We start from the raw sequence: 27,441 nt of genomic DNA on the forward strand, positions 1-27,441 counted from the left end.
TTAAGAAATGTTGCAAAGGAGGTCGCACATCCACAAAGGTATCCAGCTACCTTATGTTAACCTTAAAGCTACTGCAGCAGCAACACAATCCTGCATCAAGGTGACAGCCGCAAACATGCTTGCCAAAGGACAGAAACCAAGCTGCCCCAGATTCTCCTCAAAAGGCATGTCTTTACCAATAGCTGCTAGTCCCCATTACCCAGAAAGGATATGTAATCTACTAAATTTTGTCCAGTAATGATTTAAAGACTTTCTCGCAAACTCCACAGTGATAACTTTCTGAAAAATACATCCAAAACAACACAATTTGGGCCTGTTTCCTGTATGGCCCCACAGTTACTTAAAAGCTCCAGAAGGCCTTCTGCAGATCCCTGCAGAATAGACTTCAATTGGTTCATCTGTTATCTGGCTTAGCTTTCTAGCATGGGTAGTAACCTGCAGCCTTACTTGTCCTGAGCAGCTCCCAGCCTTGCAATTAGCCCTGCTGACCTCTGAAATCCTCAGCCTCTCTAAGCAGCCATGCATTAAATCCCGGATCCAGGGGTGGAAATAGACTTCATAAAAGGCTTATGGACCTATTTATTGCACTGTGCACATGATGAGTTCTGATGGCTTGGCACAATACTGCAGAGGCTTGCCTTTCCACCCTCCATGCTCAGACTAACCAGGTGGCTACTAGAGGAACCCAGTCCATATTCAGCATTTCTCTGTCTTGATCAACACTAGCTGCAGGAAAGAAAGAAGTACTGGAAAGCAGATGTAAGATATTGCAATCCCAATGCTTAATTTCTGAAAGAAAGATGCCAGAACTCAAAGGGTAGCTGTTCAACTATGTGCCATTCAACTTCCATCATCCCTAGCCAACCTGGCCAGTGACCATGCTGGTTGGATATGATGGGTATTGTAGTCCACTCATCTGGGAGGCACCAGGTTGGGGAAGGCTGATCTAGACGCACCACTCTCCTGAGCCAGAACTATTTCCCCAATCCCGATTTATTTATTTATTTATTAAAACATTTCTATGCCGCCCCATTCACCAAAGTTTCGGGGCAGCTCACAACATAAAATTAAAATACAAGAAATAACAATATAAAATAAGTCACCCTGGCCAGATTTATGAAGACTCTCTCTAGTTAGTCACTAATGAAGGAAGTGTACTTTGCTTCTCTCAGAAGCACATCTATCTTTACTTCATATATTTCAGGTTTGGTCAAAGACAGATGCCAGAGTGAGCTGTGATACAAATTAAACTATGTTTTTGTTATACACTTTAAATTGCTCACTTGCATTCATGACGAAAGGAAACAAAACAGCAATGATGGCTGGATGGGGTGCTCATGCTCCCACAGTCCCACTTACAGGTTGTGGAACCACAAGTAAGGAACTCAGCTCCAGTCTGTCCCTCAGTGCTGGGCCACTGTAAAGAGAGATGCCTGGAGGTAAGCTAATACAAATGTCACTAACAAAAGCAAGCAGGGAAACAAGCCAAAAGCCTGTCTTTTGATAGGTTAATTCTTCTGATAGTTTTGAACATCCATCAATTTTGAATATGCACATATTTGCATGAAATCATCTGCATATTTTGCAAACACAGCAATGCAGTTCAATAGCACTGGAACATGATGCTGTCGGGTATGAATAAATTGAAAAACTAGTGACTGAGGAACTTCAATAGAAAGGCACAACAACATATGATACAGCAATTCTAAAAGAGAAGGATGGAGGAGTGAGTATGCGCACGCGAGAGAGACAGACAGACAGACAGACAGACAGACAGAGACAGAGAGTGAGCACGCTCCACAGGGGGCCAACAAGCCATGTAGAATCAAAACTCTGAGCATATTTCCTTTACCAACAGACCAATGCCTTTAAAAGGCAACAGAAGGAAAATCACAGAGCTAAACAGTCAAGTAACCAGGGATCTCCTGCATCCCTGTGGAAAATACAGAGCAAGTCTTATCCTGTGCACATTCCAGCCAGCCAGAGACCGAATCACAAGACCGATCAGCTAGCACTTCAAGCAGCTTGGCTGAATAACAGAGTCTAAATCAGGAAAGCCTGTGCCTGAGTATCTACGCCACAAAGGAGGGTATCTCTATATATACACACACGTAGATAAATAGTTGTAGAGCCTCAGAGCCACAGTGCGCCTCTTGCCAGTTGCTGTTGTTGTAGTGGCACAGATGCACAATCAAATGAAGCTTCTCTCCAAGGAAATGGTTAGCCACAGGCCCTGGACCGTAACAGAGCATGTGGCTGAAATCAGTGTCACGCTGCTGCAACAGACTACCTTTCTGAGGAAGTCTGGGGCACACATCGCATTCTTGAAGGAAGCGATTGCACAGGAACACTCCTAAAGAGAAAATCCATCAGACAACTAAGGAAGGACATACTGTATGCTTTTTTAAAAAGGAGATAAGCAAAAGGTCACGGGCATCATGAATGTTGTACAACAGGTATTTTACAAAAAACAAGGAAGGACAGACGGACGGACAGTAGCTAGCTAGCTACTAGCTACTGGCTAGCTAGCTTTCCTCTAAGGCACAAAGGGACCCAAATGACTCACAGGAGGAACTGACAGCACTGCAATTCATTCTCCCCAGTCACACGTCTCTCTTCCCTATCTATTGTAGCAACTCACCTGCCTTAGTAGGCTGAGAAGGGAGGTAGTACAACAGCACAGTAGAGATACGGTGCTTCTCTCATGTATTCTCAGTCCATTTAGAAATCCATATAACATAAAATGAACCAGATGAAGGAGGGAAAGGGATTATATTTTTCCAGCCACAAAATTCTGCACTTCTAGATACTGAGCAAATGACACTTCTCCAAACAGATATGTTGCATAAGAGAACAACATCTGAATTACCTGCTACAACTGGAGCTTGACAGCACATGAGCATTTTCAAGAGCCTTAATGGTCACTCAGAAACCTTCCCCCACTTTACTTAATGCACACTACCAATGTTCTCAAGTTACGCATTTCCCACTATAAAAACTTCCACGCCCACTTCAACTAGCAAGCGAGAAGCCCACACACACATCTGACTACCCTGGATGCTGACCCACGCTGTCCTGCTGTATAGTTTCATCATGATATGGCTGATGACCATCTGACCAGCATGCAACCCCTCCATTTCTACATTGTTTGCCTGTCTATGCCAGCGCAACACCTTTCAAAATCTACCATGCCTAGTCTTACAGAAGCTGATGAAATTATGAAAGCTTACTCCATTTCACTGATGCCATGGCAGTTTTAAAAAGTGCCTACAAGCCCTTTGAAAGGAGTGGAGCAAAACATACATGTGGCCTTGATGAGGCTTGTAAGTACAAACAGTGCAGGGAGATACAGGACAAATCCTCCTCAGCATAAGGGACAGCAGCTGTGTTATGACTCTTTCCAAATTCTACAGAAACCAACATCTCTGAAGTCCTCAGCACTGGGCTAGCTCCTACCTCCCATGTCTGATCTCTATAGTAACATTGCCAGATCTTAGTCAAAACAGCAGACTTTCAGCAACAGGGAAAAAGTAAGATCAGTCACTCCTTCTATAAAGCAACATTTCTCCAAACCCAAATATTCTCCACATTTTTATTATAATGGCAGGGATCCATAAGATTTGTTTTGCCTTGATAACTAGTTATTATCTGTGGTCACTATTGCCCTCTTCCTCAATGGCCTTGTTGGCTGGAGATAATGGGAATTGCAACCCAACACATCTGAAGAGCACCTGGTTGGGGAAGCAGTTGCCAATCAGTTAGTGAAGGGGGTTGGGCCAGTCTTTCCCACCACATGGGTGCATCTCAGTCAACAACCAGTGCAAAGAGAACAGACAAGACCCTGCTTGGCTTTGCACCCTGAAGAAAGACAGCCAGGAGAGGACACGAATGAAGAGGGAATTGATATGGGGGAAAAAATGAGAGGGAGAACAGACAGGGCATTGGAAGGCATCAGAAGGAAGATGAGGGTAGATGCCTACATTCCATTCAAGGTCCAACTGTGTTGTTTGATGAAGGCATTGCAGTACATTGTAGACTGATGTAGCCTTGTGACTAGAGAGGTCAACGAGCTTTATCAATCCTTGGCTCCAGAGATGAACCCTGGAAATTCACAGCAGGAGCCACAGATTCAAAGTAGACATGACAACCGACTTACCCCCCTTTTTCCCAGCTTCTCCTAATGGATAGGTTGGAGACAGGCTCATCAGTCTCTGTGAGGGAGATGAAAGGGGGTTTCAACAGCAGGGGTGGAGGGCACCAGAAGGATCAGATCTTAGTATTTGGGGTTTGGGGGCAAACAGTTCAGCTTATTCTGAGCCAATCCAGAACCGGGGGTGGGGAAGAGTTTTCCTATCACTACTTGTGACATTCCTGTATACACTCCAGAGCAAGCCCCAACTGTGCTGCATGATGCAGTGACACAGTGCTCAAGGCCCACTTGGGTACAACCCGACTGCCAAGGTGCAACCTCATCAGATTAAACTCTCCTTCTCAGGAGCCAGCTGGGCCACTTGCAAGCACTTCAAAGTGCCCCAAAGTCTCCTGTTTTTACATCACAGAGATGTGCTCACTGGAAGCCATCAGGAATTAGGTGGCCCAGGACCAGGTTACCAAAATATTCACCTTGTGCCCAGACTGTAAGACCTTCTTAGGACGCCCTTCTCCAGGTGGCACTTCTGACTGAATGGTGGCTATCAAGAGAGGAAGTCTTACAGCAGTGACACCTCAGAGGAAGAATGTCCTCCCAAGGAGGCTCAGCTAGAACTCAAGTTATGTTTTTTTCAATAACAGACCTACTTATTTCCATTACATTTTAATGTTAAGATATTTTGGTGCCTCTAGCTCTGTTGCATCAATATTTTGACAGTGGCTGTTTTGTTTATTTGAATTTACATTATCTTTTTGGTGTTTTGATCTTTAGCTACACTCGGGCTTCTGGATAAGGGCTTCTATTACTTGTATTTAAATTTCACTGTTATTCCGCCAAAAATATCAGTTACCGAACGACATACAAATACTGTTAATAAACTAACAAATTCACAAACTCTGTATTCAACTAAACAATTTCTGCCACCATATTTGCCGGGACCACAAAAATACTCTGCAGTTGGCCCCCAAGATTGGGTGGCATCATATAAAAAGGACCTTTTAAACGCTTAATTCATTTAATGGAGGGCAAGATGGTGGGGATCATGCAGCTTGCTCTTTAAAATCATTCAACAGAAAGGTAAGACAATGGCTGGTATGTCTACTGGCCTTATTCTCAGGGCCATTTATTTATTTAAGATTTTTGTATACTGTCCGACTACAACTGTCTCTACAAACACTGGCAGCAAAGCACCAAACTTCCTTGTCCCTTCTGTTGTGCCACCAATGTTCTTGCCCCTGCTATCGCACTGGTTGGCTTCCACAGGTGCAAAATTGATCCCTGGGCCCCAGAACCTGCCCGTTGTTTCTTGGTATTTCTAAGGTCTCTTTCATTTGCAATCATCACTAAAGCAGTTAGCCAAACAGCTGAAGCACAAAATAGATTCAAGCAGCCTTGGGAAGCTATCCATGACTACTAGAAGTAGCACCTACTGGTTTGCCTTTCTGCAGTATGCTTTTAAAGGGCAAATTGCAGCTTTTCTTGCCTCAATTAAATGAACTAAATTTATTTTTAATGTGCTCAGTGTCCCAAATATTAGGGCAGTGGAGGGCACTCGCTTTCCCTTGTTTTCCTCCTGTCCCCAAATGTCACACATGCTGGCTTTTCTGTGTACCTTGGAATTCATCATTTTCAGGTGTTAGTGCCACTCTTCCCATTGCAACCCCAGCTGAATACAGATGCTGTTCATAGAAAGGCAAGATTATTTTAATCATATGATGGAGCAGTGCAGCATGTATTCTTTTAACATCATTATTTTGTGTTCCTAAGAGCAATTTCCAAGCCCACATTGCTGCTTATGGAGCTCCAAATATATTTAGATATTCTGGGAGGACAAGCAGGGCACAGAATTCCATTTCAGCCTTTCAACCTTTTTTTTTTCCATTATCATACACATTTCCGTCCCACCTCTGAGTGCTAATCAGGGTTGCTGATAAATAAATAATAATAATTCCAAGTAAATCAAAGCTAGACTTTCCAATGTGCTCAGTCTTGGATCTTGCAAGTAATCTGGAACTAAGTCATTCAGGTGGGAAGGGTCTGTTTTTCCACGCCCATAGAATTTTCCGAGCATGGCTTCTATAGGTTGGGCATTTATGAATGAGAAAAGAAGACATCTACTGTTCAAATGAAGTGGGGGATAATATAAAATCTAAGTAACAGTTTTTAAAGGCTCCTTTGGTTTGAAGAAGAATGTTGGGCCAAAAGCCTGAAAGATGCACCCTTAAAAGACTGTAGCCCTCCCATCCCACCTCACCTATAAATAGAAACAGGTTTGAACAACTGGTATAAAAACTGTGTAGATTTGTACCTCGGGACAATGGCCAAGTGTGTTTGATCCAAAAGCCAGCTAATCACTCCAAGAATACAAATATCATTAGTATCAATCTGGATCTTGAGGATCTGAACCACCAAAAATGGGTAACTACAAATCGATAATGAAGATGAAAATCTAATCCAGTTTCCCTCTGCATCTAATAGATCCCAGTACAGTTTTTCATAGCTTAGTGAGCAGTATGTATGTGTGCATGTGTCTGCTTGTTCTGGTCAACAAAACAAATTTTGGTCAACACACTATAATGCAACATCGTCGATGGAAAGAAACCATGTGTCATAACAGCTGATGCTAGGTATAAAGACCATATGCAGGTTGGAAGTTAAGGCTGGGGCTCCAGACAGCTTGTAATATACTGGTGAACTAGAAACCCCAAACAGTTTACTGGGCAACTGATGTTATATGCTTCATCCTGCTGTGTAAGTAAACACATCCTCTAAGCCACCCACACCCCATGCATGCAATGCAGGACCTTCAAAAAACACATGTCACAAAATTCAAATGTCACATCATGTCAACAAAACATAGTAAGTGCATTTGGAGCAGCTATTGGGAAGAGCGAAGCCAACATTACTAAAACCTCATCCTGGAAGCTGGAGCAATGAACAAATACGATGCTGCCAGTTAGGCCCTGAGCAAAACTGAGCAAGGAGTGAATGGCAGGGGAAGGGGAATAGTTCTGAATAATTTATAAAAATAGAGACACCAGCAGGCAGAAGAGTTGGGGAAGCAAAGCCATAAGGAGTCCACTGGAACATTTGATAAGGGGAGATACTTTACTGTCAGATCCTGTTGAATAATATTAAGTAGCTTTAAAACAATTCCTATTCCTATGGAAGACACAGAAATAGCTTCCTTTCTTATACATGGCTTTTTATTCCTTTCTGGTGGTAGTGGTGATAAGTGGCAATGTTTTCGGTCACCCTGAACCATTAGGCTGAGAGAGATTGAGGAGTATTTAAATTAAACCTTGCCTTCATTGCAATCACGCTGTTCATAGCATATAAGCCGTGGCTGTCTCTCGTTTCCCATGATCCTCACCACTCCAACTTAACCCCAAACACTAAACAAAATACAAATGTAACACATAATGAAATCAGTTGGCAGTTGCAGTGTGCAAAAAGGAAAGGGCGAATGAATGAACCTACACCAATGCGTATTATCACAATCTTAGATCAGCTGCATTTTTACCTCAAGAATGACTACCAAAAATCAATCCAATCAACCAAGACAACCTCCCATTGTCTGCTTTGGTGGTTTCTTATTTATTCAGATGCAGAGCTGGGATAAAGTCCATGAAAGTAAACTTAGATGTCAGTTCATCAACTCTCATTTAAACTTGCCTTTCACCAGGTCATCTCTGCTATATCCACTTCTGAAGATTATTCTCCAGGTAGTTATTATCATCTCTCTAAACTTCACTGAAAGCTTGCTGAGTAATTATGTGCCTTGCAGTTCTAGATATGTATGTGCCAGTGTTCTAAAACTTGTCAATCTTGCTTTTGGCCTGGATATTACTTTTATGTACTTGTAGCCCTAGGTGAGAACTTGTCAGATGTTACTTTTCCAGGCACATGCACAGATACCTGCAGCAGAAAACTCCAACATTGGCTCTGGGTTTTGGAAGGCCCTGGGCAAGACATCCTCAGTGGGCCACTCTGCAGGCTCACCAGCATAGTCACTGCTGCTACTGCTTGCCTGCTCGCTCACTTGCCAGGCACAGAGGCATAGAGCAAGCAACCAGCGCATTTACTGCTCCTCTTTCCCACCACCGCCATTGTCTGGGTGAGAACGAGGGGCAGCTGAACAAGCAGGCCACAGAGGCTCTTGTTCATGGGCCCTCTGCTATGCTGTGGGGCCTCAGCAGCTGCCCAGTCCCGGACACCATGCCATGCATTCCATTTATACCCTTTTAGCTACAGGCCTCTCCTAGCACAAAACAGCCAAAGCATACAAAAACATAATACACCTCAGTTCAAAATCATATAATTCACCTGAATGATTAAACTACAGGTGTGTGACAGTGAGGGATCCTGGGAACACTAAGAAACACATTACGAAGTGGACGTTCTTTTGCTTGTGACACCAGCTTGTGACACCAGCTGTCACAACCCTCCCCTTGAATAGCCATTGCTGCAACTGAACGTGCACCAAAACACATTTTGTGGAGGAGAATGAGGAATTTCCAGCACTGAACCAAAACAGAACCAGGCCAAAAAAAAAAAAAAATCCAGGCTACCAGATTTTTTTCAGAATAAGTTTTTAAGCCAACAACAAACCAACTATAGGATACTCTTACTGGGCAGGCTCACATGACACTAAATACTATAATGAAATCATATGATTGTGGGTCTTTTGTGTCTTTCATACCCATTTCCAGAGTTCCTGTGTGGTAGGATTACTTTGCCGAGAGAATCGGCGGTCTTTTCTAAGGCTTCACTATGGCTTCTCTGGTTGTCTAGATGTAGGAGGGCTATTTTGCCACTGTTGGTATGGAAACACCATCAAATCTCCTGGCAAGAGTGGTTGCTTCTAGCCTTCAATTGCTACTGCCCTCAACTCCTTAGTAACAGATGTGCCATTATTCACTTTATTCTCATTGGCCCAGCAGTGTTTCCACCACCGTTTACTTCTGGAAACAGGCAGACAGTGTGAAAATACACTGGGGGGACCACCTTAAACCCATTTATGTCATTTAATAAAAATCTCTGGAAGGGCTGGAGTGGCTGGGAAGCACTGCAGACATGGAGGGACATGCAGGAGGTGGAAAGGGGGAACCCATCTCAGCTCTGCAGCATCCCAGTAGCGGTTCATAGGCAAGAATAAGGAAGTGCTGGAGGTTCTGTTTGCAGGAGCAGCAGGGGTTCCAGGAAGGCTGGGAGCATGGTGCATGGACATTCTTCCATCTGGGTAACCACATGATGCAGAAAACATCTGCATGCTGTGGGAGCAGTGCAGGGTTGTTTGCTGTGTCGTGTGAACTCAGCCACTGGCTCCATCCAAACAAGAATCAGAACGAGCACATAAAATAAAATGAATCTTTAAAGGATTTATATATTTGGCTTTGTGCAAACTTCTAAACTCTGCCTTCTTCAAGGCTTAGCATGGAAAGAATCAGTTCTGAGGCCTGGTCCCCCCTCTTTATGACATAGAAATTGATTTGGTTGAGTCACTTAATAGACATATGCCTCTGAATGTACAATTAAATCAACTGGTATAAATAAAATAAATGGGTTTTTTAAGGCAGTTAGAATTTGCTGGAGGGGTTGTTTTGTTGCTGTTCTTTGTTTGTTTCATGCATACTATTTATTGCTTACACTTAGTAGTTTGCTCCACCCCACTTTAAAAATAATTATAAATAATTTGCCTTATCAGAACCAGCTGGTTACATGTGCTGAACTGCTTACTGAACCTCTACTGGAACTAAATCAAAATGATTTCAGCTGCAGCTGAACTGGAACTTGAACTAAACCCAAAACATAACATTTGACTCCCCCATAACATGAAATTTGGCCCTGTCTATAGACAGGGAGGAAAGGACTGCAATAATCTTTCACTGCAGAGTTTGTCTCAATTAAAGATTTACACATAGAGTTGGGATGCTCCAGAGCTTACCACTCTGCCCAAATCTAAATCTAGGCGTAATTTTGCCAACAACTCCATTTGCAGTCCTTTCTTTGGGATTTGTACATAGCATCGGAATTTATGGTGATCCATTCTCTGTTAAGTGTAGGAACTTAGTAATACATTACAACATTACCCAAGGGTCTCTCCTACATCAGAGAGCAATGTATTGTTGTATGTATTTATATTTTTTTATCCGTACAGTACCAGAAAAAGTCAATCAAGGCAACTGATAGGCAAGTTCCCATCAAACACACCTCTGAAGGCAATGGTCTTGAAAGGAGGACCTCTCCAGATCTTAAGAACCATGCAAACACATATGGTAGCTAGAGATCTCTAAAGTAGCTTGGTCCCAAGCCATAGAGGGCTTTTGTAAAGCATAACCAGCACTTTGCGTTCTGGAAACAAACAGATGGTCAGTGAAGCTACTATCGGAACAGAATTGCAAGCTCCCTGTAACCCACCCTGATCTGAAGCAGCTGCTTGAGAAATACCACAGGCTAATGGCCACATCATCAAGCAGGAATTCCCCAGCACCACCTTCTGAGATCACCCCTTCTGGAAGTACTGGAGCCACTGTACAACAATGCCTCCCACGCCCACCTCCAATACTTGAGAAGAATCTCATGGCTGACAGTATCAAGAGCCACTGAAAGGTCCAGGAGAACTAGCAAGAACACACTCCCAGTGCCAATTGGCATGTACAGACTGGCCACCAAGGCAAGCAAAGCAGACCCTGTCCCATAACCAGGCCTGAAGCTAGACTGAAATGGATTTAGATAATCCACCACTTCCAGAAATCCACTGAACTGGATTACTAGAGTCCAGATGGAAATTATCCAATACAGCGGAGTTAAGGGAGGTTCTTTTTTTAAACAAAAATCCTACAATTACCTCCTTAGGCAATGTGCAAGCACACCATGCTACAAAGAGGTGTTTATCACTGCCCTAACTGCTCGAGCCAGAAAGGACAAGGGTCCAGCACACAAGGGGTAGAGCTGCAAGGATCCTGCCCCCAATCTCAGGCTATACAACTTGAAAAGTGCTTATTGTAGCTGGACAAGCAGGAGCAAAGTTGCATCCACAGACCCATATCAGTTATTGCAATAATTGTGGTCAGTACAAAATAGCAGTGCAGTGGAAAAGCATTTAAAGACCAGGACAGGCAAGGCGTTTTATCATTTAAGTGTCTGCATTTGGTTGTGTTTGAAACACTGCTGCTAGTGCTGGAAAGCCAGGGTAAATTGCGCATAAAGGAGAGGCCATACTTTTCAACCAATTCATGCCAAGATCCTGCGCAGTTGTCCTCCTAAGGCACAGTCCAACAGAGCTGCCCTGCACAACCCCACTGCGAAGAGCTGGTGCTTTGCAAGAGTATAGCAAGTGCCTTTGGTCCAGGTAGGTATCTCGAGCCTTCCCATAGAAGGGATTATTTGCCCTTGGAAAGCCAGTTAATCAAGACCACAATGATTAACCAAAAGGAATTTGCCCTCTTGTTTCAAGTCTGCTCACCTAGTAAGTTTCCAGCATGGGCTGAAAGCTCTCTTTCCCTTTTGCTTTCATGCAAGATATTTAAATCCAAGAGCATCAGCAGTTCCTACCACAAAAAAGAATCTGAAATGTATCCCAATTACAGCTGAAATCTCTTTTTCTCAGCAGAAAGGATGCCCACTAAGGGCCAGTACAAGAAGCTGCTTTCCTCTACCAGGAAACTACTGGTGTTATTGCACCCCTAAAACCTGCCTTGCAGAAAGATTCTCAAGTGCAGGAATTCTGCTTATATTGTCCGACCACTGGGCCATCTATTCCAGTGTTGTCTTCACTTTCAGCCAATCGTACGGGTCCTCTGTGGAAGTCACAGCTGTTCATTTCCTGTCTTACCACATGCTATTGCTCCATTATGTATGCCATTCAAACCTAGTTGGGCTGCATTAAAGCCAAGGCTAAGGCAATCTCACCTAGATGCTCATATGACGCACACTGAGGCGACCCAGTTTCTGAAATTACTTTAGTAATATTCTGCAGTTTTTACTTACATGGTACATGCAGTATCTGTGAAACACTTCTAGAGTCTGTAAGCTAAGCAAAAGGTGACCCTTCATCTTTATTCAGGGGCTGATCTTAAGAGCAGATGCATATCCAGAATTTCTTTCTTTCTTTTCTGCTTTTAAATTTGCAGCTGCCTATTTTGTATAACCCCAGGCCACTTACAATGCAATGGCTATGCGTTCCCAGCCCTCTTATGACCAACGTATCTGAGAAACAGTGGTGTGTGAATCAGGTTTTCGGCAGTACCAGTGCTCTATGTGAATGCAAGTAGCTCTTCCAAATTCTCTGCAACTGGTACAGCCACTTGAATTCAGGTAGAGAGCACTGATAGCAATTAGAACCTGACACACACACCGCCACAGCTCACCTGCATGGGGAGGGACTTCGCTGGGCAGAGGGGGAGAGGTACTGAGAAAAGAGAAGCTTGCAAGCTTTGCCAAGTCACCCAGGGACAGAAGAATGACAATTTCTGGAGGCTCCATGCATGTCAGCAAAGCATGCGAAGGGCCCTTACAGAATTTTGCAACCTAGTTCCCTCCACGGGTTCATTTAGAAGTGCTTACGCTTTCAGTGGTGCTTACTCCCAAGAAAGAGCACCCTTGGTCAACAACAGCTACGCTCTCTCACAAACTTATATTCCAGAGACTTCAGAAGTCTCTCTGATGAGAAACGCCTTCCACTTTCACTAAAGGCAAATACATACAAAACAGATGTCCTCCAGGGTAGGAGCGAAAGGCTTTTAGAAGTTGCTTGGAAAATCCTGTGCATGTATTTGCTCATAAATAACCCCCATTTTACAAATAAATAACAAATAACCCTTCTCTCCAAGTAAGACTTTTCAGATATTAGTACTTTATTTGGCTTTTGCACACACCACTCCTGACCATGTTTACTCAAGAGGTCATTTAGATACATTTCCATGGGGCTTGTTTAAATTAGTTGACTTAAGAATGAGGCCTCAGGATGAGAGAAGATAAAGACAGCAATATTACGAGCAACAAAATACAACTCCCCTTCCTCAATCTGAAAGAGGATCTTCACTTTTTAACCCAGGAAGGTTTTCTTGTAAGTGGATCAGCTTTCCTAGGCTGCTTGTTGGTTTCTGCTGCAGGCAGCACTTTCCTGACTTTCAAATGGCGGGCGGGCGGTGGGGGGGGAGGACATGGAAAATGTCTTAATTAAAAGAAACTGGGCCTGTATTCATGTTATTGCCATTGCCAGGGGCTCCAATTTTAAGCTAAGCCATCTTTTATTACTCCCCTGGGCACCATGAGAAAAAGCAACACATAGCACTGTCCAGGCTGAACATAAGGAGAGGATAAAAAGAACTTCACCATAACTGGACCCCCTCCATGCGCACACCCCTCCACCACGGCAATATGAAGGGAGCTGAAAAGTGTAGTGGCAGCAGTTGTGGAATTTTGTGCCCATCTGCTTCAGCCTCCCTACTCAGCACACGAGTAGCTGACTTCTGATGAAATGGAGGAAAGCATCACAAATGACTCATCTGTCCCCGTCTTTTATGCATTTCATTCACACACACACAGCCCCTTCCCCAATTTCAGTGTATTAGTGCTCACCAGGACTCCCTGCAACCAGCATCTGCCTTCTGGCCGCTGCAAGCGCCTTGTCAGAGCACAGCAACCCTCGGTCAAGGGTGCTGCTTTCACCCTGCCACTGCCCTGTCTCATGCACAACATTTTATTGGGATCCAGATGGCGGAGTCTTCCACTCCTAAGGTTTTCCAATTGCTTGTTCCGTATTTTTTTCTTACCACAGGGAATCTCGTACGGATAAAAAGACAGCTGCACAATGCCTTCTGACTGGTACCACTTGGAGACGTTCGTATCAGAACCACCACAGATGGCCAGTCGGTTTCTAACAGTGGTCACCAGATAGCTCGAGAAGCACACACACAAAATGAGCAAGGCACCAGGGCAGCAAGTTTGCCGTTGCTTGCGGCTATGCCAGATTTTTGTTGTGTGTGCCTACTGTTTTTAATTTCTTCTATTTTGTTTCTGATGTATTGATTTGCTGTTGCTTTTTAATTATACATTGTCGGCCATTTTGGTCTCTTTACAAGAAAGACAAATTTGTATGCTGGCATTGGACTTTTAAATCTCCCCAAAGGAAACCATCTGGACTTCTACTCAGTTTCTGAGGCCCTCCTTATGGTCCAACCTGGGAACAAGTGAAGGATTCTGGGGCCTATGAAGACAAGGACCTATATGCGGAGGGCCCTGGGGATCAATGCAGCAAGGGACTAAGCCTGATGGAATGCATAGGTGTTGAAGCAGGAGGGAGGCCTTGCTCTATGGAGCGCACACTTCACAGCCCTTCAAGCGAGAGAACAGAAAAAATAAGCCACACTGCATTGCAAGACATATCATGTAGCTTACAAGCAATCCAATTCATGATGTGCCCAGCAGATGACTGGGCACACTGGGGACAGTGGGCACCTTCCTTTCCAGAAGTCATTCCTTTTGGCATCCTTGCTGCCCAGGACTGTACACTGTATTTATTTATTAGATTATATCCTGCAGTGAGTTCTCCAACAAAAAGCTCAAATCATTCTCTTCCTCCTCCTGCTCTCCATCTCATCCCCACAACAACCCTGTGAGGTAGGTTGGGCTGAGAGTCTGTGACTGGCCCAAAGTCATCCAGCTGGCTCCATGGCTGAGCAGGGAGTAGAACCCACTTCCCCCCAAGTCCCTGACCCATGCACTTCAGCACGATTCCACAGTCACCTCCAAATGCCACTTACAAGCCTAGCTTAAGCCACTCTGACAAAATCACTGTGAGTTCACACAGGACAGCCACTGAAGGACAGGATGGGCTGCCATTTCATGAGAACCCAGTCAGACATTTTCCAATGCAGCATCCAGAGTATAGAAAAACCCTCCTTAACTCTCAACTCCCAATGTCACAAAAGGTGTGAGGTGGCCCTTTGTTGTTTGGTTATACTCAGGTGCTTGTTTCAGCTCAGTTTTAGTGATGGCCTTTTAGGGCTTTCTCCATAAACATTTTTGTGTTCTGCGATATATTTGATCATATATTTGGTATTTTATCCTTTTTAATATGTTGGGGGTTTTTATTGTTGTTGTTGGAAACCACATTGTGTCTACTTTACAAAATGAAATAGACATTTCCATATGTATAAATAACCTTGTGACCTATGCATTGTTGTGGAAAACTGAAATACAAAATGTCCATATCCAGCATGTATATATAAATCTGCCCATTTGAAGTGAATGTTTCATGCCTCTGATGAAGTAGACAGTCTGCAAAAGCTTATGCCAGATTAACCTGTTAAGTCTTTAAGGGGACCACAAAACTCTTTACTGTTTCTGCATCATGGAGACTCCATTAAGCCATCATGTCTACCAGCAAGGTATATGTCTATCTTCCATGAATATATTTTCATTTTCAAAGCAGTCTAAGGTAACTGTGACCAGGGTAACATGAATTGTAGATAAAATGCACAGATAAGTATGCTGGGCCATACTCCCTGGGTGAGATGAAGGTATTTGGAAAGAAACTGCAGGCGCTGGGTAAGAATATGTTCAAAATCCATTTTTAGCCATTCCTGGGCTAAATATTCAAAGCACTTTTTAATCTCTGATAACCCACCCTGGCACAGCTATTCCACCTTATCTGCTCCCAGGATGAACACCAACATCAGAGCATGTACAAAACCATTAAGCTGGAATCAGTCCAATACAGTTCACTGGACAGCCTGCTTGGGGGATGGGGCTTTTCTAATGATTCATACGAAGAGTAGAGTGCCCTGTATGAAGAACCACCAGCTTATAAACCAGCATAGCTTAAAGATCTTCCTCAATAACCACAGCATATCCCAAACAGCCCCTTTGAACAGGTGTCAGTCCCTAGAGAGCCAGTTTGCCAAGAAGGAAGGAAAAGCCATTTGCAGCCATGGATGCCTGCCACAGACAACAGTGGCACAAGCCAGCTTCGAAACAGGTTGGCTGGCTGATGCTTGTCTGTCTTGGAACATCCTACCACCCCTGCTGCCTGAGAAACCACTGTATTTTGCCAGGGACTCACAAGGCAGAAAAACATTACAGCAGGGTTGCCACTGTGCCAGTCTAAACCACAGAAGTAAGCTATGCATGGATTCTTTCTTGCCATAGTTGTCTTTTTTCACCTACCCAATGTAAATCCATGTTACGCAGAGTTTTCGTTAATGCAGCCACAGGCAAATATGCCTGTCTGTAAAGACTCCCTGGATCACAGCAGCCTTGTGCAGAGTGACACTGTGAAACTGTCAGTCATGAGAGTTGTTTCATTCAGCCTATCACCATAAAAAAATCAACTGTTAACCAATAGCAATCTAGCATTATCCCACATTTGACTCATTTGCTAGCCGTCTCAGAAGAGTAATGGAAAAGCAGAACTCTACAGAGACAAAATTCTTAAGATTATTTCTCTAGGGAACCCTAGTTCAGAACAGTCTGGCATGTCTGTGCCAGTGGAGAAAAACCTCCTGGCTACTGCTCACACTTTATACGATCGCTGAATAAACAGAGGGATCCAGTCTATACAGCTGTCAGCCTCTAAATTCACACCTCTTTGCATGGGATCCATGTTGAAAAGGAAATCTAGATCAAGTTTCATTTATAAGTTAATGACATGTGAAGACATTACTTCCAGAGCTGGCTTTTATGTACCATTTGCTTTCTCATAACCACCTGATTTCTGATTTACACCAAAGCAGGTACACACATCACCAAAAATAAATCCCACTCATTTCCCCTTGGCATGCTAGCTTTCTGTAGGCAGGGCATTTTTGGAATGAGGTACATTGAAATATGCCATCCGCTGCCTCCAACCTGCAGCAATCCATTCCAGAAACTACTCTATATATACCATCTTGATGAATATGTAATTTTCTTAATGTTAGTTTGCTGTTGGCATCTGCCAAAAACAATAAAGCAAGCAGTGTTAACAAGCACACAGAAAGAACAAGCAAGCAAACAAAAAGACCACCCCTTCCCAAGACCTTAGAAGTATACATCCCTGCCAAACCATGGTGAAAGAGAGGTTAAAGAAATGTTGAAACAAGCAACCCCAGAAGTCTCATTCTATATAAGGAAAAGAAATAAGAATATACTTGAGAAAATCTGGGGTACATCTAGAGCTTTATGTAATAAAGACACCATTTCTTTTTTCATATTTCATAGAAAGCCATGTCAGTTTTAAGTCAGCAACAAAACATATAAACTCTGTTCAAAATATGTGATGTTCAAGAAATAGTGATCTGAAGGTGGAGGACTTTGAATCAGTCCCTTTGTCATGGACAGATCATTGCCTGCTGAGATTTAGACTAACAGTAAATTTTCTCCTCTGCAGAGGCAGAGGAACCATTAAGATTGTCTGTCCCACAAGCCGATGAATCCAGGTCATTTCCAGAGGGCTCCTGAGGGACTTCTGGCTGATATGGCTGGTGGTCCTGTCAAATCCCTGGTTGATTTCTGGAACAGAGACACAATTGTACCTGAGCACCCTCTCTGTAATATACCCCAAAGCTGACAGCCATGAAGCAGAACAGGAGACAGCCTGAGTGCAGACGGAGGGAAACTCCTCGTGGATGCAACTGTGCTCTGGTAGGTACCTAGACTGAAGTATTCCTGGAGACAGCAAAAGCAGCAAAGAAACAGTATCTCACGGCCTCCATGCAAATCTCCCTTCGCCACCCATCAGTCCTTTCTTTGCCTACTACATGCTCGCCCTACGAACATCTTAGGGTCGCCTGAGGCCCAGTGCAATATATTTGCCAGTCAATTCCAGAATAAGATCTGGTGCATCCACCGAGATGTAGCCTCTAACGTCATCGCAGTGGAATCAGGCATGGAATCCAGAGCACAGACTGGTCAAATTTTCATGGATGAGTTCCAGTTAATATAGCTCAAGAATGTTGACAAGGTTCTTGGACAGGTTTCTGCAATCACATCCATACTGGATCCTTGCCCTTCTTGTCTAATAAAAACTATCAAGGAAGAAACAGTCAGCTGGGCCGGGGGGTTGATTTATGCCTCTTTACAGGAGGGAGTGGTCCCATGCCACCTGAAACAGGTGGTGCTGAGGCAACTCCTGACAAAACCCTCTCTGGACACAGGAGATCATAGTAATTTTAGGTCAGTAGCAAATTATCTTGTTCCTGGGCAAAGTTCTTGAGAGGATGCTTGCCAACCATCTCGATGCACTCTTGGATGAGAATGATTATCTGCTTCCATGGTTCAGGCCAGGTTTGGGGAAGAAAATAGCTTTGATAACCCGGTATGATGACTTATGTTAGGAGAGAGACAAGGGAGTATGACTCTGTTGCTACTCCTGGATCTCTCAGCAGGTTTCAGTACTATCAACCATGGTCTCCACCTTGGGTGGTTGGCTGAGATAGGAGTAGGGGGTACTGCACTGCAGTGGTTCCACTCCTACTTGGATGGCTCCAGATGGTAGTCCTTGTGGGACATTGTTCTGTCCCTTGGATTCTCCATTATGGGGTTCCTCAGGGACTGATTTTGTCCCCGATGCTACTTAACACTGAGTAAGTGTTTACACTGATGAGTAGGGTCATCTGGAGTTTTGGAGTACATCGATGACACAATGGAGTCAATCACAGTGATGCCACACAGTTCTGTTTCTCCTGTCCATGTTTTGCAGATGAGGTTGTGGATGGTCTAAACTGGTGCCTGGCTGTGACAATGAACTGAATGAAGGCTAACAAACTTGACTTAGATCCAGATAAGACTGGGATGCTGTTAGTGGATGATTCTTCTGACAAGATGGAGGAAATTCAACCTGTTCTGGATGGGACTGCACTTCCCTTGAAGGAGCAGGTTCATAGCATGGGAGTGCTCTTTATCATCTGAAGCCCAGACGGTACAGAGTGTTTTCACCAGCTTTGACAAGTGATCCAGCTATGCCCTTTCTGGACAGACATAGTCTGGTTTCAGTAATCTAAGCTTTAGTAATCACCAAACAAGATTGCTGCAGTATACATAGGGCTGCCCTTGAAGACTGTTCAGAAGCTGCAGCTTCTGCAAAATGTGGCAGCCAGATTAGTAACAGAGACCAGAAGGTCCAAACATGTAACTCCAGTTGCACTGTCTTATCTATACACTTCTGAGCCTAATTCAAGGTGCTGATTCTCATCTATAAGGCCCTATATGGCTTGAGTTCACAATACCTGATGGAACGCCTCTACCAGCCACAAATTACCTGTATACTATGACCAGGATCTGGACTTGCCTCCAATTACAACCTTTAAGGGAGGTTCAGATGGTGTCAAGAAGAAAGGCCTTCTCAGTGACAGCCTCCCAGTTATGGGGCCTGCCTAGCACTAAATTCAATACTTTTTCAGCATCAGGTTAAGACTGCCCACTGTGACAGGGCATTGTGACTTAATTTGTGTAAGCTATCATGGCTCTTAAAAATGGGTTTTACATTTGGCTTTTAAATACTTTATTGTAATTTTATGATGTTTTGTTATTTTGTATTGTATTTATGCATATGTGTGTTGGGTTGTTATGCTCTGTTCTGCATTTTCCACCATTTCCCATATGTTTACAGAAAAAGAAAGGGAAGGGTAGTATGACAAAAAGTCTCCTTGTGGAGGTGAAGGCAGTATAGCGTAATAGTTAGAGTGTTGGGCTGGGTCTTAGCGGATCTAGGTTCACATTCCCACTTGGCCATGAGACTCAGTGGGTGACTTTGGGAAAATCGCCAACTCAGCATAACCAACCTTTCAGGTTTTCTTGTGACAGTTAAATGGAGAGGAAGAAGGTTATGTAAACCGCCTTCTGTTCCTTATAAGAGGCGAATAGGCAGGATATAAATGTACACACACACAAATTTATTATTAGTCTAAAATAATTTCAACAGAATGTTAACAGCAGCATCAACATCAGCGGAACCTGCAAACAATCAGATGATCACAAAAGGACCATTTTGGTGCTTGCCCAAACATAGGTACAAACATATCCATGCAGAGTTTGAGCACACTGAGGTGCTGGTATGATGTCTTCAACACATGTCTGCTCAGGGCCAGAACACCTGAAACAGGTAACTAAAAACCCTATATCCCTCCTTTTCTCTTCATTAAGTCACAGAAGCAAGCAGGCAGAAGAAGCTCAATAGAGAAAAATATGTCTTTCCCCTCCCCAAATAGTGATATAATATTGGCCAAGGTATTCTCAAAACACCTGCATACAGCTTAACCAAGAAATAACTTCCTTGTTTTGCCAAGAGAAATAATACACTAAATACTTCATGCATGCCAAAAGAAACATTACGCAGATCTATGAAACAGTTGGAAGTATGTGCGTGTGTGAAAGTAGACAAAGCATTTTGTTTTGGTCAATAATAGTTTATGTCTCCAACCATTAATTAATTGAGCTGTTAACACAAGGCTGAGAAAAACAAAGAGGAAAAATCACCCAGGGAAGTTCCAAGTGGCGGCTTATGTTATCATTCATATTTTTTTCCTTCAGCAAACAAAAAAATGGAAAAGTCAAGCTGCTTTCTCACTCGCCTAGAGAGACAGAACAGCTTCTAACTCTTATCTCTCCAACAGCACAGCTAGTAATTTCTGACGCTTTGCAACACCTGATGAATAAGCAGCAATGGTCACCAATTCCAAATGAGAAGCCCGGAATGCACCTTGCTGGCTTGTGTGTAAATCATATCTTGCACAGTGCTGCACAATAAGCCTATTTTGATGGAAAAAACAGACTGCATAAGAAAAGGCCTTTAACATCTATCTGTTGCAATGCAGTCATTTTCTGAAACATCTTTTCCCTCGCTGCATAACAGCTATCAAAGTGAGTAAGGCCACTCAGGTTGACACTTTGTGGGTTCCTGGTCACCTGTACTATGATATTCACAGTGCTTTGGTATGCATTGCTGCAAAGAGAGGAAGGAGGAGGGGTGTCCACAGTGTGTAATGGGAAAAGCTGGATTCCTTCAGGGTCTCCATGAAAGAAAGGGGTAATATTCATGATCTCATAGCCTCCTGACATTTTAGCTTCTTAGGATAATCTGATCCTGTGCTAGAACACTGGAGGCTTTGCAGAAGCAGCTTTCAGACTTCATTGAAAACTTAGCAGCCCAGCTGTAAGCAGAAACTAGTACAGTATAGTAGTAATAGCAAGAGACGTCAGAGACGAGCCTAGGAACCACCTCCTGCTCATAGTTACACTCAGTGCATGTGACAGAAGCCAAGGCTGGAGCCTTCACTGCAGTTTCGTCAGAGGTTAAGGTACAAGTGCAAAGCGCACTTGCAACTTCATCCTTTTTCAAAGAAATCACTTGCCGCTCCATTTCACTCCAGACTTTAACCCTTGCACATATGCAAAGCCAAGAAGAAAGGGTAATCCAAAGATTGAAGTGCCTCCAAGCAATGCAGAGGCGCTTGCAGCAGAAATCAAATATAACCTACCACAATATTAAAGTGACACACTGTCTTAGCAATGATGCTACCTACCCATAAACAGCTGCCTGTAACAACAGTTAATGAAGTCCTCTTTGCCAGGGCAAAATTCACATTTTTCCTCAAAGGTCTATGATTATCTATGGTCTTTCCAACACAAAAGAACTCAGATCTGTTAACCCTGTACATTTATATTTTAAAAGGCTACATAAACAGCACGTCCAACTATCATACAACAATAAAGGTACATTAGGCTTTTAACCACACAGCTGATTACAAAGGAGCACATCTCTTCATCTTTATAAAAGGCAAGTGTTTTATGCAATCCTCTAAACACTTTTGTTCCAAAGATGTATGTTGTTGGTTTTTGTTTTTTTCAAAATCAAATACCTCTCATGGACTCCACCAACAGTTTCCAAGTCAGCTGTTTTTCTGGCATCATCTAAATGAGCCTTTGTAAGACATAAAAGACGAAACTTGCTTACAAAATATTCTGTCCAAACTTCTTTAATCCTGCTGTCAGCATCTCCTACTTAATTCTTTGCAAAGTCCCCCCCAGCCACCGTTGTCCCATGACAAACTGGAAAGCTCCAGACCTGGCTCTAGAACAGAGGTGCTCAGACTACACTGCATCTAGCTTGGAGCAAGTCCAGCCTGGTTCCCCCTGGCACATAAACACACACACACACCAGTGGCAACTCAGACTGATCAAGACCAAGACACTATGGCTTGTTTAGGACCCAAACACAGCAGACTGTCCTCTTTGCTCTTTTAAGCAACTAAATAAATAGCACCAGGAGGGAGGAGGGGTGGAATGTGCCACATCCCAAATCAAAGCCGTTTAGTAATCTCTGCTTATGAGAAAAATTGGAGGGCTATGAGGTGGGGGTGAGTAGAACTGTAACCATGGAAAGCTCTTTGCAATTGCAACAGGCACTGGGCTTGTGAGAGATGCATTATCTTGTGGCACCGGCTCTCCAGACCCACTCTCTTTTCCCCACCGAAAAGAATGCAGCCTGCTGCCCTTCCAGCAGGCACCTCTGGTGACAATAAGAGGACTGCAAAGAAACCCTTCCTCTGATTTTAACATGCAACTCCGTCTAAAAGGGGCAGAGATCCGCAAAGTTGCTTATTTGTAACAACTCACACACACCCCTGCCTCACTCCAAAGCTGCAGGTATAAAACCAGCAAGCAGCGTGAGTCATGTGCACAACCCAAGAAATTGGAGCCCCCAACAACAAATCCCTGGAAGAAAAGGGGTGGGAGGGTCCTGCATCTATCTATTCTTGCTGCCCCACAGTCAAGTTGAACAGCTGCCAGTCCTGCCTCGGTACGTTAAAGGGAGAAGGCGACAGCGGCGCTTCCAAACAGCAAGCCCAAAGGAAGAGGCGCCGCGGGGTGGGAGCACAATTCGCAGTGAATTAACACTTTCAACGACGCTGCCTCTTTCTTCTACCGTCGCTTTCACCTTCGACCTCTGGCATCCTTAGATCCCGAGCAAAGTCTAACAGTGCTATCTAGGCTCGAACTGAAAGGAGAGGGCGGCGGAGGAGGGAACTCTGCAAATCCAACTAAGAGCCCATGCAAAAGCAAGAGGACTTGCTGGTATCTGGGGCGATGGAGGAAGCAGCAGCGTGACCCACCAGTCCACGTGCGAGTGGTGCTGAAAAGTGTTCGGGCTCCTCGAGTTTTCTCTTCCCTTCCTCATGCATGCAGCGGTGGAGGAGGGAGGGCCACCCGCAAGTCAAGGCTCACGGTGGGAACACTATATCTTCCTCCCTTCAGCCGGATCCTCTCGCTTTAAGTGCTGCATGGAGAGACGCAAGCCTCCTCCAGGGCTGTCGGCTGCAGCCGCCCTCGGTGCTCGCCGCTCAGCCGGACTGCTGCCTGTTCCGCGTGCACAAGCATGCGGCCTCCCCTCCCCACACTCGTCCGTCCTGTCTGGCGGTGTCTGAAGGAATCCCGACTGCACACAACCCGCACACATCCAGCCTCTCCAAGCCCTCGGATGCAGTGGGAATGTGCGTGTCAGAACAGCCGCGCTTCCATCCAGCTCTTCCGTTTTCTTCTGTCAGGGCATTTGAAAGAAGAAGGAAGGAAACCACTACACAGCAAGCAAAACTCCTTACACTTACTTACACGCGCGCACACACGCACACACTCTTAAATATGTGAGGGACTCACGGGTGCCTATCAGGTCTGAGCAGGCACCGTGACACTTTCTTCTGCTCCAGAGATCTTACACCCCAAGCCTTCCAAGTTGGGTTTGAGCCCGTTCCCCCTCCGCCCCAGAAACACACACAACGCACACATTCCGGCGCCCCAGATTCTATGCAGAGCGAATGCGGCGTCCTACTGCCCCAAACTCCACAGCATGACAGATCGGAAGAATCTCCGAGTCCTAGACTTCCCAGTGCGTGGCGCATCAAGATCCCCCGAACCCCAGTTTTCACGACGCTGGATAGATCCGGGATCCTGACAATTCCCCTTCCCCCTCCCGCCAAATCCTTAGCATATAACACATCGGACGTTCTCAACTGCATAATGCTCCCGGGGGGCCCTATGGCCGAGCCTTCTCGGTGCATGGTGGAACCGGGGTTCCTGCTGCTCCCCCACAGCGGTTTCCCTTCGCTCCAGACTCCCCCCTCCCCCCACACACGCCGCCGCCGCCGCCGCCGCCGCCGCCGGTCCCTGCTGTGCATTGGAGTCCCTGCGACTGCTCAGTGCGTGCCAGATCCGGACGTGCCGTGTGCGCCTCGAGGCTGCGTCTCACCGCTCAGAGCCGTACCTGGCTGTCGGCGAGATAGCTGAAGACGAAGGAGGAGAGCTCTTCATCCAGAAGAGCGCTGCAGTCCGGCTCCGCCATCTTCCAGCTCCTCCGGCAACGGCACGAAGCAGCATGCGGCAAGAGCAACAGCAAGCAAGCAGTCAGAAACCAGCCGGGCAGCCGGCGGGGCGGGGCCTGGAGCCCGCCGGTTGGGAGTGGGCGGGGCCGCGGAGACAGAAGAGGTGGAGCCGCGCGGCGAGAGGCTTGGTTGGGGCGGGCTTCGGAGGAGTGGCGGCGTAACCAGACAGGAGCCGGCAGCGGCTTCTTTCGCGCGCTTTGCTGCTTCTACTAGCGCCGGGGCTCGCGCTTGCCTGGGCCAGAGCGGGCGGCAGGCAGACGCAAGCGCGCGTGCCTCGACTCGCCGAGAAAGGAGACGGCGCGCGCGACGACCTGAGGCTCGGACGTCTCGGAGGCGAGCGCTAACCGTGAGGCGGGAAGCTCCTGCCTTCGTCATTGGACAGGGGCTCTAGCACCCCGCCCGCCGGTGCCGGCCGCTTCAGTGGGCGCGACAGTTGCACTTCCTGACCCGGCCCTGGCCGTGATTACTCCCCGGTGAGGGCAATGCAGCGTCCGTCAGTTACTGCAGAACAGAAGCCGGTTCGGCTTGGCTCAGAGCGCTGCATACACGGGAATGGCAGGACCACCCCCACTTCTACACGATTACTGAGCTTCCCAGCCCCGCCCGCCCGCACTGGGGCTCCACTGCATAGCTCTGCCACTTCTCAAAGACTTCAGCCAGTGTCCCACGTTGGACTTGGCGGAGCAGCGAGGAAGAAGTTAGCCACCTCCCCTTTTCTGTTAGGAGCCGATTCGTGGCGGTTTGGCAAGCCGGACTTTTGCTTTCTGTGAATCATTTCCTTATAGCAGTGCTATCATGGCAGGACTTTGGGGCGGAGGTCCAAGGCCCCTCTCAGCAGATTTGGGCAAGAAAGCTCCCAAAGGCAGTATGGCTGTTTATTGCATTTTAAAGCGAGTGCTGTAAAGCACGTTATCGTCTGAAGAGGCGGGCCCGATGGTGCACAGTCTAAAATTGCTTAAGTACTGCACTTTCCTGAAACAGTCCAGCAGGGTCGTTCCCTCATACCCACAAACGTTTCCTTTATTCATTCCACACTTTGCCACCCCTGCTTCCGAAGTGAGCCAGTAATTCCCACCTACAATAGACAGTCTACTCCAAGTTTCAAGACCTGCCAGCTTGCTGAGCCACAAGGAAGCAACTCATACCTGGAAAGTTGAACATGATCAGGTGTGATACTAGGCAACTCACTGTGTGGCATTAACAGAAGCTTTCTGTGTACATGGGATGGAACATTGAATAGACCTGCTGGGTGTATTGTTCACAAAGATGATGTGGAAGCTCAATCTGCAGGTAATGCAGCTGAATAGAGTCTCCCATTACCTCGATACAATGCATTTTCCCCGGTAACGAATTTGAAAGACCTGCTGTGCTGTCACATTGTGTGTTCTTAGGCGTTCAATGTGAGCAGCAATTCTTTTCAATCAATATGTTAGACTAAAACATGAAAAAATGAGCAGGAAGGTAAAACACGAAAAGTGTATTAGTACATGCAGCTTCAGGCTAGCAGCCAGAATATGACCCTGTGCTGTGAGAGCTAGTGTAGAAGAGCGGCCAGAAGAATGAGGCTGTGAAGGCCCAGGTGCCATCTCACCTTGGCCACAAAATTGGCCTTAACCAAACCACTGCAGATGATAAAATGAACCCACCTGTATATTTCTTGATATGCTGCCTCTCATTTGAAACATTCTGAAATGGTTTACAAAAGAATAAAAACAAACAAGAATACTATGCATGCACAATATAATCAGGAGGTTGGTAGGAAATCCAAAATAACTCATCAGGGCAGGAAATCCAAAGAAAGCATAGATTTTTAATAAATACCTAAAACACATCACTGCTGACACCTAACATACTTCAGAGTCGGGATTGTTCCACAGTGCAAGCGTCACAGCAGAGAAGGCCCCTTTCTACTAAAAGAAAATCCACGGGCTGCAGCACAGACAAGGTCCCTGAAGATCATTGCAGTTTGGTAGGCTGGTACAGGGAGAGGCTGTCCTTAAGGTAACCAGGTCCTGACCTGTCATTTGATATAAAGTTGTAAGGATTGCTGCAATAATGCATGTGACATGTTGCACACAAAGGATAATATTTTATGGTAAACATGTTCTATTTGCTCCACACAACTACCAGTATTTCACAGCCACTGCTGGTTATGGATAGTGTAGCTCAGGACCCCCCCCCCCCACATGGCACTCACGGGGATCTCCAGTACATCTGTGATGAGGTCTCCACCATGGTGTCTGTCAGCCCATGGAAACATGATTTATTTTTCTGTTATTTTAATATTCATACATGGATTCTAAGAAATATATGCAGTTTTCTAGTAATTATACATGTCATAGGCTTCAGAAAAATTGGGCCAGATACCAAATATACATTTGAAGGTGATGTGTGTGTGTGTGTGTGTGCGCGCGCACGCGCGCGCGCGCACGCGCGCGCACGTGCGCTACCCCTTCAAAGATTGAAAGCTTAAGGGCCTCAATCCATTGCATAATAGGAGGTGAGTATTTATCCTTTCCAATCAGCAATATCAGTCCCTTGGGTGTCAAAAGGATGCAGAGAATCCATTCACATTAGCCATTTGTTAATTTCCATAAAGCAGGTAAATAGAGTGTGTACATCGGTGAATATGAAAGAATGTTCCAGTACAAACCTGTATCTCTACCCACCCATCCCCAAAAAAGAAGCAACTACTAGACACTGCCAAAACATATGTTTAAAAAAATACATTCACTTGTATGGCATCACCACAACTAGATGAATTGGGCAAGCCCTTTTTTAAAAGAGGTGTTGTGTTCAATAGGCACAGAATTGAAATTTTCACTGAATACAGTGCAGGCTAAAATCCATAGATGCAACAAGTAGGTACCAACATGGCAATCCACTGATTACACATTGCCATGTAGTGCTGGCAGCAGTTTCTCAAATTTC

The 27,441-nt window shown here is 45.1% G+C and overlaps 1 protein-coding gene across 2 annotated transcripts in view; it reads right to left on the reverse strand.

Annotated features, from left to right (window-relative positions):
* The window catches only part of PPARGC1B (PPARG coactivator 1 beta), a 159,946-nt gene extending 135,416 nt beyond the window's left edge, over nt 1-24,530 (reverse strand). For both annotated transcript variants that reach the window (XM_044454538.1, XM_044454537.1), the window contains exon 1: nt 24,393-24,530. In XM_044454538.1, the coding sequence (XP_044310473.1) occupies nt 24,393-24,470 (78 nt within the window). In that variant the 5' untranslated portion in view covers nt 24,471-24,530. The remainder of the gene's footprint in view (nt 1-24,392) is intronic.
* Between the last annotated feature and the right edge of the window lie 2,911 nt (nt 24,531-27,441).

The sequence above is a fragment of the Varanus komodoensis genome, unplaced genomic scaffold, assembly GCF_004798865.1.
Source record: "Varanus komodoensis strain SLA01 unplaced genomic scaffold, ASM479886v1 scaffold7_3, whole genome shotgun sequence".
Classification (NCBI taxonomy): domain Eukaryota; kingdom Metazoa; phylum Chordata; class Lepidosauria; order Squamata; family Varanidae; genus Varanus; species Varanus komodoensis.